Source organism: Chiroxiphia lanceolata, chromosome 14, assembly GCF_009829145.1.
Source record: "Chiroxiphia lanceolata isolate bChiLan1 chromosome 14, bChiLan1.pri, whole genome shotgun sequence".
Lineage (NCBI taxonomy): Eukaryota > Metazoa > Chordata > Aves > Passeriformes > Pipridae > Chiroxiphia > Chiroxiphia lanceolata.
Genome location: NC_045650.1, coordinates 8180400 through 8199090, shown reverse-complemented (window position 1 = coordinate 8199090; position 18691 = coordinate 8180400). Strand labels below are relative to the sequence as shown.

Genomic DNA, 18691 nt, shown 5'->3' with positions numbered 1-18691 from the left:
AATGTCTCCAGATATTCCAGTGCAACCTGCTCCAGGTGAATCTGCTTCGGCTGGGGGTTGGACTAGATGATCTTTGCGATCCCTTCCAACCTAAGCCCTCTTATGATCTCCACAGCTCCCTTCCCACTCCAGCCTTTCTGTGATTCAGTGACTGTGGTAGCCCAGGGTTAAGTATCACTTTGAATTGTGTGGGAGGTGAAGACAGATTGCTGGAGACAACAGATTGCTCTTGAAACCCAAACTAGTCCTGAGAAGGACGCTGCAGAGGCCAGAGGCAGCTGTGTTCCTGCTCAGCAGCTCTGGGGTTGTCAAAAGCCCCCTCCAGCTGACGCCCCAAGACTCCCCTGCCTTCACTGCCCAGCTCTTCCAGCTGAGGGAGCTGCCTGCTTCCCAGGTTTCATCAATCAAGCAATGACTCCTGGCTTGTTTTGGCAAAAGGCGACAGAAGTGATGCCAAGCCAGGGAAGGGCGATGCCAGCTTGGCAGAGGGAAGGGGGTTGCTGGTGCTGAAACTGGTTGTCGTGGCTTCCCCAGCACCTCCCGCAGTCCCACTGGGGAGGCAGCGATTGCTCGGAGGCACTTTCCGACATACTCTGGTTTAGTTGGCAAGCACAGGCTTCCTGACATCCCTTTTGACACCCAAATCCTTTGAGTTGCTTTGAAATCCCCAGTCACACAAAGCAAGCCAGCCGTACCGGGGGTGCCCAGTCTGGCAGGGGACCCAACGCCCGGCTGAGCTCCTGTCTGTAATTCAAATATTCCTTTCCCAGGTTAGCTGGGAACAGCTCAGCCAGGCTCCAGCTGTGATAATACACACTCCCGGGCAGCCTGAGTTACAAACTGGAATCGTGTTTGCACACAGGTAAGGGTACGCCAGCCTGTAACCAAGTCCTGCAATGCGAGTGTATTTACAGGATACTTAAGTAATATTTACAATATTATTTTGTGGGCACTGAAACAGGATAGCCATGTCCCACGCCACCCTATCCAGGCACCTCAGTGCTGGGGAGAGGCTCCCAGTACACGTGCTGGCTCCCCAGAGGTGGGTCATGTATCTGCACTGGGCACGGCCCTGTGTAAGCAGCCTCCTGCAAGCACCGTCTTCACTAATTCTTGTGTTTGGCAAGGGAAAACACATGGTGGATTACTCAGAGAAGTATCACATGGCAGACAATATTTGGCAACTTCACTACAGAAGAAAAAAAAAAAAAAGACACTTGAAGCCAGTGCAGGAGCTTTCATTCAGTACACATCTTGCTGCTCTGGTCTGTGACAGCCACAACTCTGACAAATATATTTCAAAGGAATAAGCAGTTGTGCTCAGAGGGATAAAAAATGAAATTCCCTTTGGCTCATAATAACAGTTGACTGAAGATATGTAGAGGCAACCCAAGCTGTCCTACAAATATATCTTATGGATTTGTAACATCACACTCAAAGTGTAAAGGTTTCATGTGAATTTATTCGGTGCCTTTGGGATATAGCAGAAAACAGCAGAGAAAATCAGTATCAAATTTTACACATGGGTCATACACAGAACTTCTGAGGTTATACATTGTGAACATGACTTTTCAGCCAAAACCTTTACTAGCTAAAATAGTTTTGGCAACATGCAGGTTTCTGTTGGTTCTGTTCACCCCCACCACAAACTAAATGACCCGGGTGGGAGAGGGGCAAAGGATCCTTTTGTCTGAGGGAAAAGTAAATGCTTTGGTTTTACAGCACAGAAACAATTCCCCAACTGCCCATGATATTAAAAAACAAAAAAATAATGTTTACAGAGCACTTCATCATAATAAACCCTGAAGAAAAAACCCAGAATCCAAGTAATTTGGAAAAGTCAGCCAAACTGTAGTGCGCTGCCAGTTAATAAAAATATGCCAAAGTAAACCACTTACTCAGGGCAAGGTTATATTCAGAGTGTAACCTCTAAGCATGCTAATTTACATTTATCAGTTCCCTTATAGAAACAAAGAAGAAAGTTCCCAGCAGTCTAACAGCCTTGGAACCTACTGTGGGAAATTTTAAATTTATTCTGGGGCCAGTGGAGCAAGTCTGTGACTATTTGCAACCCAGGCCTTGCAGGTTTATCAGATTTCCAGGCCTGCAATATACCTTTTAGACTGACAGAAAAAAAAAAATCAATGCTTTCTACCAAGGCTGCAAGGGGTATTCATTTGCATCCAGCAGCAGAAAGATGGAGACAGATAACCAGGACAAGGATTACTTCTCTCTAGGTGCTTCTTAGTTTTCTTTTTCTTCTAAGCTTTTTTTTTTTAACTTATCTTTAACTTTGTATGTGTTGCAGGATGCACCAGACTAAAAATAAAGACCTGGGGTGTTTTGCAGGAGGACTTGAAATTGGATCCCAGAGTCTGCAGTTGTGAGATTTAGCACAGGACTGAGAGACTCTTTGCCGCTGGTGGGATCAGGGCACACCAGCACGACCTGCCTAATATTTAAATTCAGAGGTATTTATAGCCAACAGCACCCTTCACTGTGCCACTGCTCTGTTATCAGTGACAGCTTTAAACCACTTTGCACCTCACTTCCCAAGATAAGTGAAACATGCAGAGCTCGTCTAAATAGCAAAAAGCTGGATAGACAAAGAATAGAATAGAATAGAGTATCTCAGTTGGAAGAGACCTACAGTGATCATCTGGTCCACCTGCCTGACCAATTCAGGCTGACCAAAAGTTAGAGCATGTTTTTAAGAGCATTGTCCAAATGCCTCTCATACACTGGAAGCTTGGGATATCGATCACATCTCTAGGAAGCCTGTTCCAGTGTTTGGCCATCCTCTTGGTGAAGAAAGGCACACAGCCAACACTATATATAAAGAGATTTTTTTAGTTTTCAATGACAGCATTATTTTTCTTTTACTTTAATGGTAATTAGGACAGTTTTTTGTAATAACAATCTTACATATATCACAATTACCTGTGCCTCTCCTTCAAGCACGGCCTGAAGACAGGCAGGGAGGTATTTTGAGTTGGATGTGCAGGCCACGGAAGGTGACCTACTACTTATTTTCCTTTACAGCTCTTTCACTCAAGTGCTTTCTGCAGCTGCCTCCTTGCCTGCAGCACAGTTGCCAGGAATCCTAAAAATTAACTTGCCTACAGGACTCACCTTTCTCCTGGCTCTGTTATTAATGTTCTCACCTTGAGGAATGAAGAGTAGCTTCACTCCTTTATCTAACAATTATTTCCAGGAGAAAAATGCCTTATGACATTCAGCTTCCCAAAGTACTACAATTCTGACAAAGCCTCCAATGAGGCTTACTCAGACTAGTATCAGTGGGACACTATACAGTCTTTGCTACTGCTTACATGGGAAAGGTACAGTGTGTGTGGGTTTGAGATGCCCCTAAACATCCACAGGTCTGTGGTAAGGAAGTGTTGGTGTACCCACAGCTAACTCTGACACACAGGTCAAATATTTACCTATTTTAGGGACTTCCTGGGCCAAAGTCTGAGCTCTGGTCCCATGATGTGATGCAGCTGAGAGATGTGTACACAGGGGTACCAGAGCTGACACATGCTACCACCCTCACCTAGGTGATGCTTTTCCTTGCTCACCAACACTGCAGCCTTTTTGGCTCTAATGGGCTAAGAAGCACACATGTTTAGATGTGTTTATTGGGGCAGGCTGTTATGGTGGTAGGAGGAGCAGAGAAGGATGATTAAAGTGATTTTACTAAAACATGCTGAACGTGTTTGAATCACCAGCAAGCTCACAGCTCTCATTAGTTTCTTGATTGAGTTTGACCTATTATAGGGACAGCAAGACTGCTCATCATGCTAATGCCAGGGTGTTTACAGTCATATGGAATAAGAAACCCTGGAGAAACCAGGCAGAGCTGGGAAGTGCAGATGCACAAACATGGGCTGCCTGCAAAGGACGAAGGAGAAACCCCTCTGGTTGTCACACACCACAGCAGGGTCCTGTCCTGTTGGGATAGTGCTCTACAGGCCAGGAGCCCACAAAACCTCAGAGTCCATCAAAAAGAGGACAGAGGAACCAGATGCTCTTTTTTTTGCCACGCAGAGGTTGGTAAATGCTCCATACTTCTTTCAAGGCAGCCACTGATGGAAAGCTCCCATCTAGCTGCTGTCAACCTGCTCTCCCTGCAGGAAGAAATTTGCCAAAACAGGCATTATTCAAGAAAATTAAGCATTCCAAGTAACTGAGTCACCAGGTTCAGCAGCAAGAAATAGGAGGGCCATTAATCTAAGTATGCAGCCCTGTATGAGGCACAGGCAGACTGTCAGCAGCTTAACCCCAAGACACAGGTGGATAATGGGAGCTGCTGAGCCATTGCCTGTCACAGGGACCCCAAACGGTTTGTTCCTGTAATTAGTCTCTTCCTCTGGCTTCATTTCTCTTTTTCCACAGTAATGACTCTCTATTTGTACATGTCAAAATATTATTTTGCATTGGCATGGCATATATTAAGTGGTGACACATGCCAAAGCTTGAGGAAAGCTTGCTGTTAATTAGAAACTTAATAAACTAAATAAACTAAACATTCCAGCTGACAGGTCATAGGGATGATGTCCACTTCTTACTCTGCAGTTACTGACACCTTAAGAACCACACCTGGACACCGTAAGGGCTTGCATCATTTGACTTTTCCCTCTTCCTTGCTCTGAGAGCTGAAGATGCCCCTCAGCCCCACATATGGCATTACTCTTGCCTGACCCAGGCAGGACTCACACCTCTGCCCATCAAAGACAAGAGCTAGAAGAGAGCCTCATACCTCGGGATTGACGTTAGGTATGTTAAGACTTTAGACACAGTCTCCTCGGGCACCTCGTTGAAGTGAGCGTTGTCGGGGAGGGTGATAATCCAAGCCTTGTCCTTCCCTCGGCCACCTGGAATAAAAACAAGGATGTCTCCGTGGCCGTGCTTTCAAAGAGGGCCAACAGCAAAGACCAGGTCCACCAGTCACCTCAGAAAACACACTGCCATTGTTATAGAGGTTTTTTTTACGTGACCAAAATAGCAAAACCCAGTCCAAACACAACACACACAGGCAGGTGGTAGAAACAAAAGTATTAGTTACCAGATATTTCCTTTATTTACTGAGTGTACTTTGTATGGGACAGCAAAAGAAGTCAGAAATACAAGGACAAAACAGCACACTGGTATGGAAATATATTTCAGAGCAAAGCACTTGTTAATGCATTGAGTGTTGGAAGATAAGACTATTTTACAGTATGGCACGAGACAGAAACCTAATCTGCTCTTTCAGACTGCTTCAATGTTTTATTAACAGCATTTCTAGTGGCACTGGATACTACCTGATGGGTAATATTCCTTGTGGAGTATCATTTTGCCAAATAGTGCAAAGTTTGTCTGGAGTATTTAATTACCACACAGATGAGAGAGAGAGAGAGACCCTGGAGAAGTTCTCGGTACTCACCAGACAGAAAAGCAAACTCTTTCATCAGATCATCACTGATGTCCTTTGCACAGAAGGGTATTGCAGTTTCTGGAAAAAGGGAAAAGCAGGAGTCAAAAAGAAAGCACAAATCCAAAGCAAACCCGTTTATCAATGTGCTAATCCAAAGGTGGAACTTGAACCAAATGCAGCTTCCCTAAATTATACATGAAATTTTGTAACAAAGAATACATGGATCTTACAGAAAGCAATGTTTCTCATAACAGTAACAGGCCAAATGCCACATATGAGTAACACCTATTCTAGTACCATGGGAGCAGTACCTGCAAGCTTGAGTGCTCTCCCCTCAACCCTCAAAGGGTCATATCCAATGTAAATTTTTATATTTTGGAGTTACTAATTTTACTCTCCTATTTTACAAAGTCTTCCAGTGCTTCCTAGCCTTATCAATGCAATGGGCTGAGCTTTCTGCTGGGAGCAGCAGTGTCCCAGGCTGCTGCACTGGGAGCAAGGTTGGGCTTTGAGACTGTTACAGTCTTCAATTTTGAACAAATAAGCTTCTGAAATCATGTGTTCACCTGGCACTGGGCCATAGGCACTGGAGAGGCTGTTGGTTTTATGTTCAGTTATTAGATTTCTTTTTAATTAGATAATGGGAGAGGCTGTTTTAGTACCATATTTAGCACCATGATCATTTCAGTGTCAATGAAGCACATCGGAACAACATACACCACTTAATCTTTCCCTGGGAGAAGGAAACAAAGACCAGACTGACTAAACACATGAGAAGCTTATAGTTGGTAGACATTTTTCTGGATTATCTATATATGGAATGATAGCCAAAAATTAAACATCCTTGTTCCCACAAATAAATGTTTTAAAGCACATCTATACAGATTAAAGTCCTTGGGTTTTCCGATAATGAAATTTTAAACACTGATTATTTCACAGAGTTGGTCCTAGGGAATAATCTTCTGGCTGTTTTAAATCAGATGGGCTGCATACTTCAGCATACTCCAGCATAATCAATATTTATTCTATTTCCCATTTCCCAAAAGCTTTCTGGTCACTTCTACTCTATCTAAAGATTTTTCAGGCTGTTACTGGGCTGTATGGTGCTGCAGCACAGCAGCCCAGATGTGCAGGAGGTGGGGGATACTCTGCCACCCACAGCTCTCATCAGCCATGGGCTGCTTTCTGCCCTTCTATGTACACGCTGCTGTTTTTCCTCTTGTAGATAAAAACGCGGTTTTTGTTTGTTAAGGATCAAGCCTCAGTCCCACTGGCATCTACAGAAACATTCCTGATTTTAACCCTAGAATTGGTCTTGGTGAGAAGGAAGTTTGCCTTGCAAAGATATTTCAAATATTTGTCTCCCATTCAACTGCGTCACCCAACTCGAGGACAAGCAGTGGCAAGAGATTTCTTCTCTGTTCATTGATGTTTTTACCAAGTCAACAGTTTCATACTGATAAAATTCACACTTAATAACTTAATGAGCTCCAAGACATGAAGTAGATGTTATTAAACATGCGGGTCTTTGGAAACACAAGACAAAAGTCCACACTGTGCACACATATTTGACACAAATCAGTGTTCACAGACAGGCTGAAGCCTGTCCCCAAAGCTCACCCTGCCTACCTCTGGCTTTCCCGGAAATGCAGCCAGCAGCAAAGCCAGGCATAGTTTTGCCATGTGCTGTAACACCCACGAGTGACTCAAGTGCTCGACAGCAAAAGCAAACACAGCTCCAGGTTGACAGTAAATGCAGCTTTTGTGTTGGTTCTGCACTGATATGGGAGGGACGTGCCAGTTAATTGGGAGCTGATCAGGAAACAGGTTGGGGAAAGGGGATTAACCTTTGCATGGTAAAAATACCACTTAATAAAAAAGGTTCACAAGATATTTTCTCACTGAGAACATAAAAATCTGCAGCCTTCAACTACACTGAAGACAACTATGGTTGGGAAAAAATGAGCATTTTTGCACAGATGTTTTCAAACTTTGCTTTCCAGAAAAGAAATACGATCTCAAAAGTGCATGATCTACTCCCAGAGTCTGGTGCTTCTTCTTTCACATCTCTCTTACCTACGATTTCCCCATGATTCTCATGGAAACTGCAAAAACCAATGGATGTTTTAATCCTACCTGTGCTAGGGGCTGCAGTAGGACCTGCTGTGCTCTCTGGAAACATGGGCACAGGTGGCCCCCAACCTCAGAGCCTGGCAGTTAAGCACAACACCGGGGTCACAATGGCAAGTGGACCTGACATTTTGGGGTTTGATGTACAAAGCATCATAGGAAAACATTTCCCACAATGCTCAGGAGTCATGGTTTACTTGCTCCCCAACATTTCATTCCACTGAATGTTTCATCCTTGACTTTGGCACAGAGGTGGGCACCCAGACTCCTATCCCCTTATGACTCTGAGTATCTTGCATCCCAAGGGATGACAGTTTTGGAAGAGGGCACTCAGCACCTGCAGAAAATCAGGTCCTTCTGAGCAGTGCCAAGTTGAACAAAATAACTTATTCAAGGAATGAGTAGGTGGGAGTACCTTACTGCAGGCAGTGCAGACGGAGCAATTCCCTTACAAACCCTTCCCATCTCCTGCGAGGTAGAATAATCTAACAGTGAAAGAGGAGAAGGATGGCTGCCCTTTGGCAAGGTCAAGGCACTACAACAGCCTGATTGTGGTCTGACTGAAGCCACTCCTTGGCCAACTCATCCTTGGCACTCGCTCTGTGTTGGGCACCGAACTCAACCTCCTGGGCAAATATTAGGGAAAATCAAGTGCTGGCATCAAATTCACAAGCGTGTTGCTGTGCCTGAGGCACATCAGCTGGATGCTGAAATAAATCATGTACAAAAGCATGACCTTTGTCCTCAAATATTAATCTCTGGAAAAACAGCAGTCAAAGGCAGTGAGGCACCAAAGATATCCGCCTCTCAAACAAGGTTTCAGTTGATGTTCTTGAGCAAGTTGGGGATTTCTTCTTTAAAGGGCACTCTTGGGACAGTACAGAAAAGACCCCAGGGCACTGCCCAGCACTGGCTATGAACAGTACAGCCAGCCTGCATGTCACTTGGCACAAGGCAGAGGAAGTTAAAGTTTCATGGAAGTCCAGCCATTTCTTTCAAAGTCAAAAAGAGGCTTTGTGATCATCAGCTATTACAATATCAAGCCTGAACTCCCCATGTTTCAGCATCCAAGAGTATATAAACTACACTGCTGTGCCACACAGCTGGTATGACCTCAGGTTTTACTAAAATCCAGCAGCATCTGGATGGGTAAACTGTTATAACAATGTAGCATCATTTTTATTAGGTTCTAAATTGGGCATTTATAAAATGCTGCTGCAATTATTACATTCAGAGACTCTCCTGCAGGGAGATCGTTGCCATGACGCAGAGTTTTGGAGGATGTGTGAAGCCAAGCAGGGAAAAGACAAAGGGGGAATTCAGAGCTTTCTACCCCACTGAGTAAAACTAACGTGGCTCAGCAAGGAGCCCTGCTGAATCCGTCCTGTCCCCATCTCCTGGTTTACACACAGTCCAGAACATTTGGCTGTGTCCCCTCCACAGGGCCGTATCTCGAGGCCATTGCACAGACTGCAGTTGTGAGAATGATGCCCGCTGTCAGCGATCTCCCCTTTCGAGGCAATTCAAGCACGGAGGGACTTTCATGCACAGTGGAGGTCTGTAGTGACACTCAGAGAGAGGACAGCTACTCTCCGAGTCCAAATTCTTCTTGTAACACTCAATTAAACTCTGAAGTGCTTTGGTCTTTAGCACCTATTGTTTTCTTTCCTTTTCCAAACTTCGCAGGCCCGCAGCATCTGCAGACAGCAGCTGTGTAACACATCTGCCAAGCTGATGTAACAGCACCTTACACTCACCACACTGGCCAAATATTGTTTGCTGCTATAAAATCCATTTGGAGATGGCTTTGTTGTGAATGAAGAATAGCAGCTTTTCATGTGGGGGTTGCTGCTGTAGTCTAGGAAACAAAACTGAAGAAAATGAAATGAAAAGGGTAAAGGATCACACTGAGCTTCTCCATGATCTGCCTGTTCTCAGCTGCTTGTCCATTTGGACAGCTGGCAAAGCAGCATTTATTCGGTGTTGAGGAAGCCTGCAAATCAGCGCATTTGTAACCTACTTCCACGTCCCTCTGACTTTCTGGGCTAACTGGGGTCACCAGCCAGCGTCTGTCCCAGGTTGTCCCAGTGCAGGAAAGCCCACGTGCCTGCAGCATCTCCTTTGAGACTAATTACACCTGTAACACAGACCTACACACATCGACAGTGTTTGCAGGAAGCTCTGGGGCACAGGGAGCTTCAATGAGCAGGGCTTCTTCCAGCTGCCACAGCTGCCACATGACCCTGTCAAAAGGCCAGTGGCACTGCAAGCCTCCCTGAACAGTCCATGGAGCACAAACTAGGCTGAGTGTAAGGAGTAAGCCATTCCCATCTTTGCTTTGCACAGGAGTTGGAACCGAACTCCCTTCAAGCAGAGTGCCCCAACCATGAACCCAGCACAGTGAGGAGAGTGGCCCTTCCAGCTTCTCCTGCTGGAGCTGCTCGACTTTGCAAAATTATATATTCATTGGGCAAAAGAACAGAAGCACAGCCCTATTTCTGAGGAGAAAGACCAATGTACCACCTGTGATCTGTCCTCCAACTCAGTCCTGATTGCCATACACACTCCAAACTCCAAATACCCTAAAAGAGTGACTCTGCAGCCCATCACACACAACACTCATTTTGGATATGGGGAACAGTTAAACTTGACATTTAAATAGCTGTAAAAGGCAAAGAGCTCCTCCAAGAAGAATGACAAAAAACTATCCTACAGGGCTCCTCGCTGTATGAAAACCTGACTCTCCATCATCTTGTTGTGCTGGGTTTGATTAGAATAAAGTTAATTTTCTTCAACGTAGCTGGTATGGGGCTGTGCTTTAGAGCTGTGCTGGAAACACAATTGATAATTCATGGATGTGAGCCCTGTGAGCAGGGCTTACACAGAGTCAAGGTATTTTCTGCTCCTCACTCCACCCCACCAGCAAGTGGGCTGTGGGTACACAAGGATTTGGGAGGGGACATAGGCAGGACAGTTGACCCCAAGTGACCCAAGGGATATCCCAGACCATATGGCCTCATGCTCAGCATATAAAGCTGGAGAAGATGAAGGAAGGGGGTCGAGTTTGGAGTGATGGCATTTTGTCTTCCCACCCTTCCATGTGACAGAATCCTGCTCTCCTGGGGATGGATGAACTGCCTGACCAGGAGAAGCAGGGAATGAATTCCTTGTTTCACTTTGCTTGGGTGCAAGGCTTTTGCTTTACCTTTTAAACAGTCTTTATCTCAACACATGAGTTACTTCTCTTTTACCCTTCCCATTCTCTCTCCCATCCCATGAGGGGTAAGTGAGCGAGTGCTGAGCTGCTGGCGGGGTTAAACCACAGTATTATCCCAGATAGTGAGTGGCTGAGCCTCAACCTGTTTCCTCACTGATCAACTTCAAAAGACTTTGGATTCAATACAATACACAACATAATACAATTCTGCTTTTCCACACACCGTGTCCAGAAATCAGGACAGAGGGAGTTAACAGGAAAAAAAATATTATTTTACACTGTCTGCAAACAGACTGCGCTACACAAAGCTTGTGCCAAATGACAAAGTGCCTGTCCCTGGCTGCAGGGAAGGAGAGGGCCAGGAGGACAGAGGCATCCAGGCAGCTGCCCTTATTACTCACACACTGCTTCAACTGGTACCTTTTGGGGGATCTGCCCCACCTGTGTGGTCTCCAGGTGGTGGCTTCCCCAACAAACTTACACCCAGAGTAGGATCCTAATACTCACATGACCAGATCCATGCTCCTGTCTCTCCATCCTGCTCCATACCTGCCCAGGAACAGAATACAACATTTTGTACAGGCAAAGCACGTGTTTACACAGTGTTTGTGGGAACTGGAGCCAGGAAGGGTTGGTGACCAGCCAGGAGGCAAGAGGTTGATGGAGATACCGAACAGCACGTGTATTAGAAAACGTGTGGCAGAGAATAGGACATTGTGCTCCTCAACAAGGACTGCTGTATTCACCAGAAGGTTATTTACAGGACCTGGGCTGAGCAGAGAACTGATAGCCAAGGTCCTGAGGCTGCTTCCTGGCTCTGAGACTAAAGTGAGTAGCTGGGAGCAAATTATGTCACCATTGGCTTCATGTCCTCATTTGTGAACAGAACGGGCACAAGTGCCAGCAGAATACGGCATTACCAAAGGGCCATGATGTCAAGAAGAGGAAAGACCCCTGCAGCCTCCATCCATCCATCAGGTTGATGCAGGGGTCCATGTCTGTACAAGCTGTGTGGGAGCTGGCACCAAAGGGCAGGTGTTAAAAACCCTGTTGAACTAACCATTGGATGGTGTTGGACTGACCTGGACAGGTGGGTAAATCACGGGACTGGTTTCTGGATATACCAAAGAACTGAAGATCTTGGAATCAGCCATAAGTCCACCAGCCAGGACTCAGTGGTTTCCTCCCCAGGGACTTCAGACTCAGGGATGGTTTTCCCCTACAAGCGACTTTTCAGTGTGAAGGGTCACAGTGGTTCACAGGTCACATACCAAGGACTTCTAAAGATTCACAGGGCAGAAAAGTAGAGGGACCTGCTAATAAGAGACTTTTTTACTCATTTCCACTGAAGTCATGCAAGAAGAGCACACTGGGGTTAACCTTATGCTGCAATTACACCTTTATAGCCAAGGGAACAATCTAGCCACAGATTTAGACCTGTGATGACCTTCTCCCCATGTGAAGAACAGCCTGCATCAATAAGTGTCCTTCTCTCTCTACACCTGAGCTCAGCTGCTAAAGAAACTTAAGAGACTCTATTGTGTAAAGTGAATAGGCTGCTGTGGGTCTCTCCTACATCTGCATGTGATCTCAGGTATGCTGCAGAAGCTAAATATGTCATCATTAGTCATTTCTAACAGCACCTCCAAGCTGCACCACCCTCGTATGCACCAAAACCACATTTAGCTGGTTGTGCATCCTGCCCTGATACATAGACACTTGTTGCTGGGGGTACCTGCTGCAAAGACAAGGCACTGTTGCTGTCCAGGGCAGCCACACAGAGCAAATACTCCTTCAGCCATCTCAGCATATGGATAACAATTTCTGCTGCTGCATGAACACCTGGCACATTCAACAGTCTGTAATTCCAGGTGGTGCAGCCATTCCCCTTCCCAAGCAAGCAACACAAAAGACCCACTGAAATATTTATGGCATGAAGCTTCAATACCTTTGACTGCAGCAAATCCCTTTGTCTCCCCTGCCCGTGGGAACAGCTCACACCTCACTGGAGCTGAGGGCTCACGGGAGCATCTTCTCCCCTGAGCCCTGGGCTCAGCCTGCAGGCAACCTGCTTCCTATCCACAGCCAATCAAAACCAGATTTTCATCTGGAGGGACAGATTAGCAATTAGATTAGGTTTATAAAAGCCTATTTTTCTGGAAGAGGTGATGTATTGATCCTGAGGAAGATGGGGCTCCAGGGTCAGTTCTGTCAATAGCCTGATGGCAAACTTCCACCTGCCACGCAAATCTCTCCATAAACCCTCAGCCTGGCAGAAGCATTGCAAAAGCCACTGCTACAGGGTGGCTGAGTTTCCACCTCTGATGTTTCCTAGGAAGAGTTCCAGCACAATACAGAGGACAGGGGAAGGCAGAGCTGTGGGAAGAGCTGCACCCTTGGAACATGATGGGATTTGTGGATGACAGTGTGGTGCAGGTGCTGGCAGCACACCCTGGTCCCCAGGCTACAGGTGGCAGCAGGTCCAATCCAGGAGCTGCCAGGAGCCCAGTGATGCTGGCAGCCAGGCCTGGGTGGCCCTCAGAGAGTTCACTACAGAGGCAGGTCAGCATCAAACAACTTCTTTGGAGCCAGACAGGACAGACACACAGCAGCAGCCACCACGCCAACATTTCAAAGGGACCCAGCCCCTGCAAAGCCATGTCCTGCAAAAAGCCCCAGGGGAGTTAGTCCATCACTAGGCACGATGGGTTGGTCACCACACCAGGTTCAAGGGCTCCTTCAATTATCCTTTGTCAGACTGGGAAGGATTTTTAAGGAAAGGCTCACTCTGTTTGCAAGCTCCTTCTTCTACTTCTCCCCAAGCACCTGCTCCAACACAGTGTAGGAGGCAGGATACAGCACCAGATGGTCCTCTCTTCTGACCCAGGGCTGTGCTTCTCTACCAAGGCCTTCCGGGGCTTATGTGCAGTCGATGCTTCAGCACAGACACACATCCCCATCACCCAAACCTGGGGGTGTGCTCAGCTAAGAAACTATACAGCAAAAAAGCACGAAGCTTCTGAAAAACTAGAATGACCTTTTCAAAAGGCTTAGATTTATATACGCTGAGGATAAGAGGAAAAACGGAAAAGAAAATGCTGCGAAGGGAAAAAAGAAACAGGGAGAAATTGTTAACTCAGTGCAGTCCAGGTTTGTGGATCATCATCCAGGCAGCATGCCCATCCCACAGAGGAATGTCCTCACAGGATCAGCTGAATCACAATAGGAGCTGATCCCTGTGGTCAAAGAGGGATCAGACACCATCACATCCAGGCATGTACAGAGTGACCCAGGATCTGGCTCCACGGCCAAGCTTGCAAGTCCCACAGCTGGAGGCTCCCACTCCTGGGCATCCCTCCAGTGGGGAAACACCAGCTGTGAATGAGCAGGAACACCCGGGGCACTGGCATGGCACAGCTGCAGCCACTCACTGACACAAAACCAGCCAAACCTCATTCCTGCTGACCATGGGCCATCACTGCCAGCAGAACAAGGTGCAGACAGCCCAGGATCCCAAACAAGGTGCAGCCAGCTAAGGATCCCACATTCATGGGAATGTCACCTTCCAATACGGTTTTGGGAACTGGAGTGAGCAGGAGGGTTCACAGGAGCCAGGACTGTGCCATGCTGCCAGTGAGGGGGAGGATGCTCAGGGGAGGTTAAAAGGTCCATGGTGTCCCAGTGTGGTGAGGACAGTGGAGTTTCATGAGGGGAGATCTCTTCCAATTTAGATTCAGCAGCTGACAAATGGTGGCAGCTTTTCTAAGAAAAGATGAAGCAAAAGCAAACTATATGGCAACAAGGTTTACGTGTTACCTCCTGTTATGCTCTGATGTTTTCATGTCCAATCAGAAAAACTGTATTCTGGTATCACACCAAACTTAGCAAAAAATGGGAAACATAAAAGCCAGCTCCACCATACATGAATTCGTGTCTATTGCAAGAAATGTAATAAAAGGTTCTCAACACCCACTCCTGTGGATTCAACCGCAGTGTGGGAGTTGAGAAAATCTAGTTTCTTGCATTTCTACTACTTAGGAGCTTCAGTGTACTTTTAATTTTCTCCTATTTCCAATTTCAGTCTCTCTTCCCTTACCAAGGGAGCATATACAGGTGTTTTCATATCAGCACCAGAGTGTGTTTGCCAGCTGTGCAGGAAAATGCACATTTAGCCTCTGCCACCAGCACACACCTCCCCAGCCACCACTATCAGCCCTCAAACCAGAGCCCATTCAGCACAAAAAAAAAAAAAAAAGGCCCAATAACAACATACAGACATCAGTAACTCCCATCATCATTCAATACCATGCAAGTGCTATTTCTTTCCAAGATGAATTCCAGCTTTGGGCACAAAGTAACTCTTGGGAGATGTATCAGCAGTAAGCCCTAGGGCCCCCCTACCTACCTAAGGAACCTGGGATTAAGTTCACTAAGGTCACTGGAACAATTTCTTTCACAGACCATATAGCCAGGAAACTAAACCATACAGCCAGGTTCCCCCAGTGGCATCACCTGGAAACTCAGCTGCAAAGCGAGGGAAAATAAACACAATTTTTCCTGAAACAAAAATGGAAATGCCCAATTCTGGCATTCCCCCATTAAGCAAAAGCACATCTCCAAATACAGCTAATGGCATTCCTGCAGCAGGAGAAGGCCAGTGGAATAGAAAGTGAGGGGGGAAGGATATCACTGGTGCTTGCTGGGTGTCTCACACCACCCAACCTTTGAACAGACATCCCTGGAGCAGCAGGATAACTGTGCCTGCACTGGGTCCCAGGGAACAACTCTGCCCCAGGAGACCCTGATTCATCATCCCTGATGTATAACCAAGTCCAGCATTGCCTGAGAGGAAAAGGGATTCAGAAAACAAGGCAGCCCCACCCAGTCACTTCCACCAGCACTCCTCACACTCCAGTTCCTCTGCCCACCAATTTTCCACTTACCTTAAATTTCCCTACGTTAGGGAAGCTGGCAGATGAGATGACTGAGGCTGAAGCAGTAGAGCAAACTGAGGAGTGTGGGACCTGAGCTGTGCTCAGCCCATGTGCCAAACAACCACCGTCACAGGGACACGTATCCAACAGCACGAGGTTGCCTATTTTCAGGATGAGGCTGAGGGCACTTTCCTGGTCTGTGGCTCCAGGATTTCCTTGGAAATCCTACCTGCCAAAACCAACTTTAACAAAAGGCTCCTACCACAGCACGACCAGGGGTAATGTCTGAGTTCTGAACTCCCCATCTCCAGGCACACAGGAGAAGCTCCATGTCTCCAAGTATCCTCCAGTTCAGCGGCAAAAAGAGCACTTTGGAAAACTCTTTCTTTCCTCCACCATGTTCTACAATTCGGTTGCTCCCTCCCACACAGCCCTGCTGTCACTCCACTTTTGTCCTGGTACATGAATGATAAACCACTAAACTGTGGTTGTAGCAAATGTGATGCAGGGAGAGGAAGTGCATCCCACATACTACTGACTGCTCCCAGACTACTACTCCTCCGTGGCCCACCCAAAGGGGTCTGGACTGACGGCAGCACAGAGCTTTTGGAGCCTGCTGTAGCCCTGCAGCTCTGCAAGGGAGCCCAAGCCTTTTTAGAGATGAGAATGGCCATAAAAGGCTTGGGTTTTATGTAGGCTTCTATCTCACTGTAAGGGAGATATGGAGGAAATCTCACCTGCTACTAGAAATGACCAACAAATTTCCAGTACTTCTGCATGAAGAGAAATGGTTAAAACATGGTCCCAGATTAGACTAGCTGCTCAGAACTCAGTGATGAGGAAAAAAAACCCATCTGATTTATTTTTAATCTCATGATCTGGGGAACCTTACTCAACTTTGTCTCTTTTTCAATATCTCATTTTAAGAACCTATACAGATGCCAAATCACGCGTCCAGATCCTGCAGCTATAACCACACAAGTGTGCCTTTGTGGGGACATTTCTTTTTTGTATGAGCATTACACAAATGTCATCTCCTAAGAGCTGGTCGAGACAGCACTCATGCTCACAGAAAACCTGCTACCTGCTTTCACCCAGCTCCCATTACATCGCACATGACAAACGTTCACCGTCTGCGGCCCCATCCCCGTGTCACCCAGCTCCTCTCCAGCAGCGTGGGTGTTCCATGCTGACACCAGCATAAGGAGGATTTAATCACATCCATTCAAGCAGCATCCTCCGCTAATTGACCACAACCATCCCTGCCTACGTTTTCCTACTCTGTTTGCTGGGTGCAGGGAATTGAACAGGGTCCAGCGGGCAGGACAGCCGGAATAGAAGGTGCTACTGGTATCATCCCAGAAGGGCACGTGCACAAGCAGCTCCTGAGAAGCAGGTGGCACATTGGTTAAGTCCTCACCTGCGACTTACCCTCCGATAAATTCTTCCTGAACCCCAAACTGTGCTTTTCAAAGAGGTCAAGGAACCTGGAATTAGCCTGGAAGCTTTTTTTTGGGTCAGTGTGTCTTTTTTGTGCCTGGCATGGCTCCAAGTGCTCTGCCAGCTGCAAACAGAAAAGGAATGATACCTTTTCATGCCTTGGACTCCTGCATCCACTAGGAAGGCTGGAGTGCCACCACCCTTCCTGGATTAGGAAAGACCTCATTGTAAAAATACCTGTACTCCCCACAGGGAAAAACGTAATGAAAAACGAAGGTTCCACACAGTTTCTAAGCAGATCACTGTCCATCAAAGGAAACACCGCTGAGGCAGCTACAGCTTGAGGAAAGAGATCAGATTGCATTTGCTTCTCACGTTCAGGGTGTGCAGCCATAGAACCAGAGCCACATCAGTACAGTGCTGCATTCCCAGCATAATCTGGAATTCAGAGGTGTTTGAGGACCAAGAAATGAGGAAGGGAAGAGGGGATGTCTAACAGAGCAACACACACCTTATGCACATTTACTGCTTCTCTAGTTCAGACCCTGTGAAAGAGCAGTCATTGCCATCAGGTTGAGATGTAACTTCCCAGGGAAGAGTTCTTTAGTTCTGGCCACGGGAACCTGAGCAGGGGACTCGCACTGGTGAACACTCTCCTGTCACCGGCCGCATCTCCCATCTCCAAACCGCACTTTGCGCTACGCATTCCAGTGACACGAAGGGAATGTCAGCAGCGCAGTGGGACACAGCTTCTCATTAAAAACCGGGGCCGTTCCGCACCGACCGTGCCGTCCATTGAATACACAACAAAATAACACCTCGAGTGCTCGGGAACCCGCGTGCGACGAACCCGTCCGACGTATCCCCGTGCCTACAACGCGCCCGCCTGCCCCCGGCACCGGCACAGAGCCGAGGACCGGTCGGGGAGGGATGGGGCATCTGCGGGCTCCCCGCCGGGACCGGGAGCGACAGCCGGGAGCCGCTGCTCCCACGGAGGGGGTGTCCGGGGAAAGCCCTTCGCCCCCCGCCCGCCGCCTCCGACACCGGCGAGCCCCGCGCCGGCCCCGGCACTCACCGGCGGCGGCCTCCAGCAGCGCGGCGGAGCGCAGCAGGCGGTAGTAGCGCTCCATGTCCCCCGCCGAGGTGCCCCCCGGCGGGGGCCCGGCCGGGGCCGGGGCCGGGGCCAGGGCCATGCCCCGGGCAGCGCTCCCCGCCGGCAGCGCCGCCGCTCCGCCGCCGCCGCCCCGGGCCCGCGCGGCCGCCCAGGCGGGGCCGCCCCTCCGACCGCCCCCCGCACCGCCCCGGCCGGCCCAGCGACCGCCCAGCAACCGCCGCCTTCGGACCGATTCGGCATTTTTTCCCACTTTTCTTCCCTTCTCCCCCCAACCTTTTTCCTCTCCTCCCTCCTTTTTTTTTTCCACCTTTTTTCCTTCCCCCCCTTTCTGTCTTTCCCCCCCCTTTTTCCTTTTCCCTCTCTTTCCCCTCCCTTTTTTCCTTTTTATTCCCTTTTTCCTTTTCCCCATTTCCCGCTCTTCTTTTCCTTTTTCTTTC

At 47.7% G+C, this 18691-nt stretch overlaps 1 protein-coding gene across 3 annotated transcripts in view; it reads right to left on the bottom strand.

Moving 5' to 3' along the window:
• The window catches only part of MCF2 (MCF.2 cell line derived transforming sequence), a 59512-nt gene extending 41223 nt beyond the window's left edge, over positions 1-18289 (bottom strand). For 2 of the 3 annotated variants that reach the window (XM_032701946.1, XM_032701947.1), the window contains exons 1-3: positions 18216-18289; positions 5429-5497; positions 4763-4877 (exon numbers count right to left, since the gene is read on the bottom strand). In XM_032701946.1, the coding sequence (XP_032557837.1) occupies positions 4763-4877; positions 5429-5497; positions 18216-18270 (239 nt within the window). In that variant the 5' untranslated portion in view covers positions 18271-18289. The remainder of the gene's footprint in view (positions 1-4762; positions 4878-5428; positions 5498-18215) is intronic. The other variant, XM_032701948.1, reaches the window with a different exon arrangement.
• Between the last annotated feature and the right edge of the window lie 402 nt (positions 18290-18691).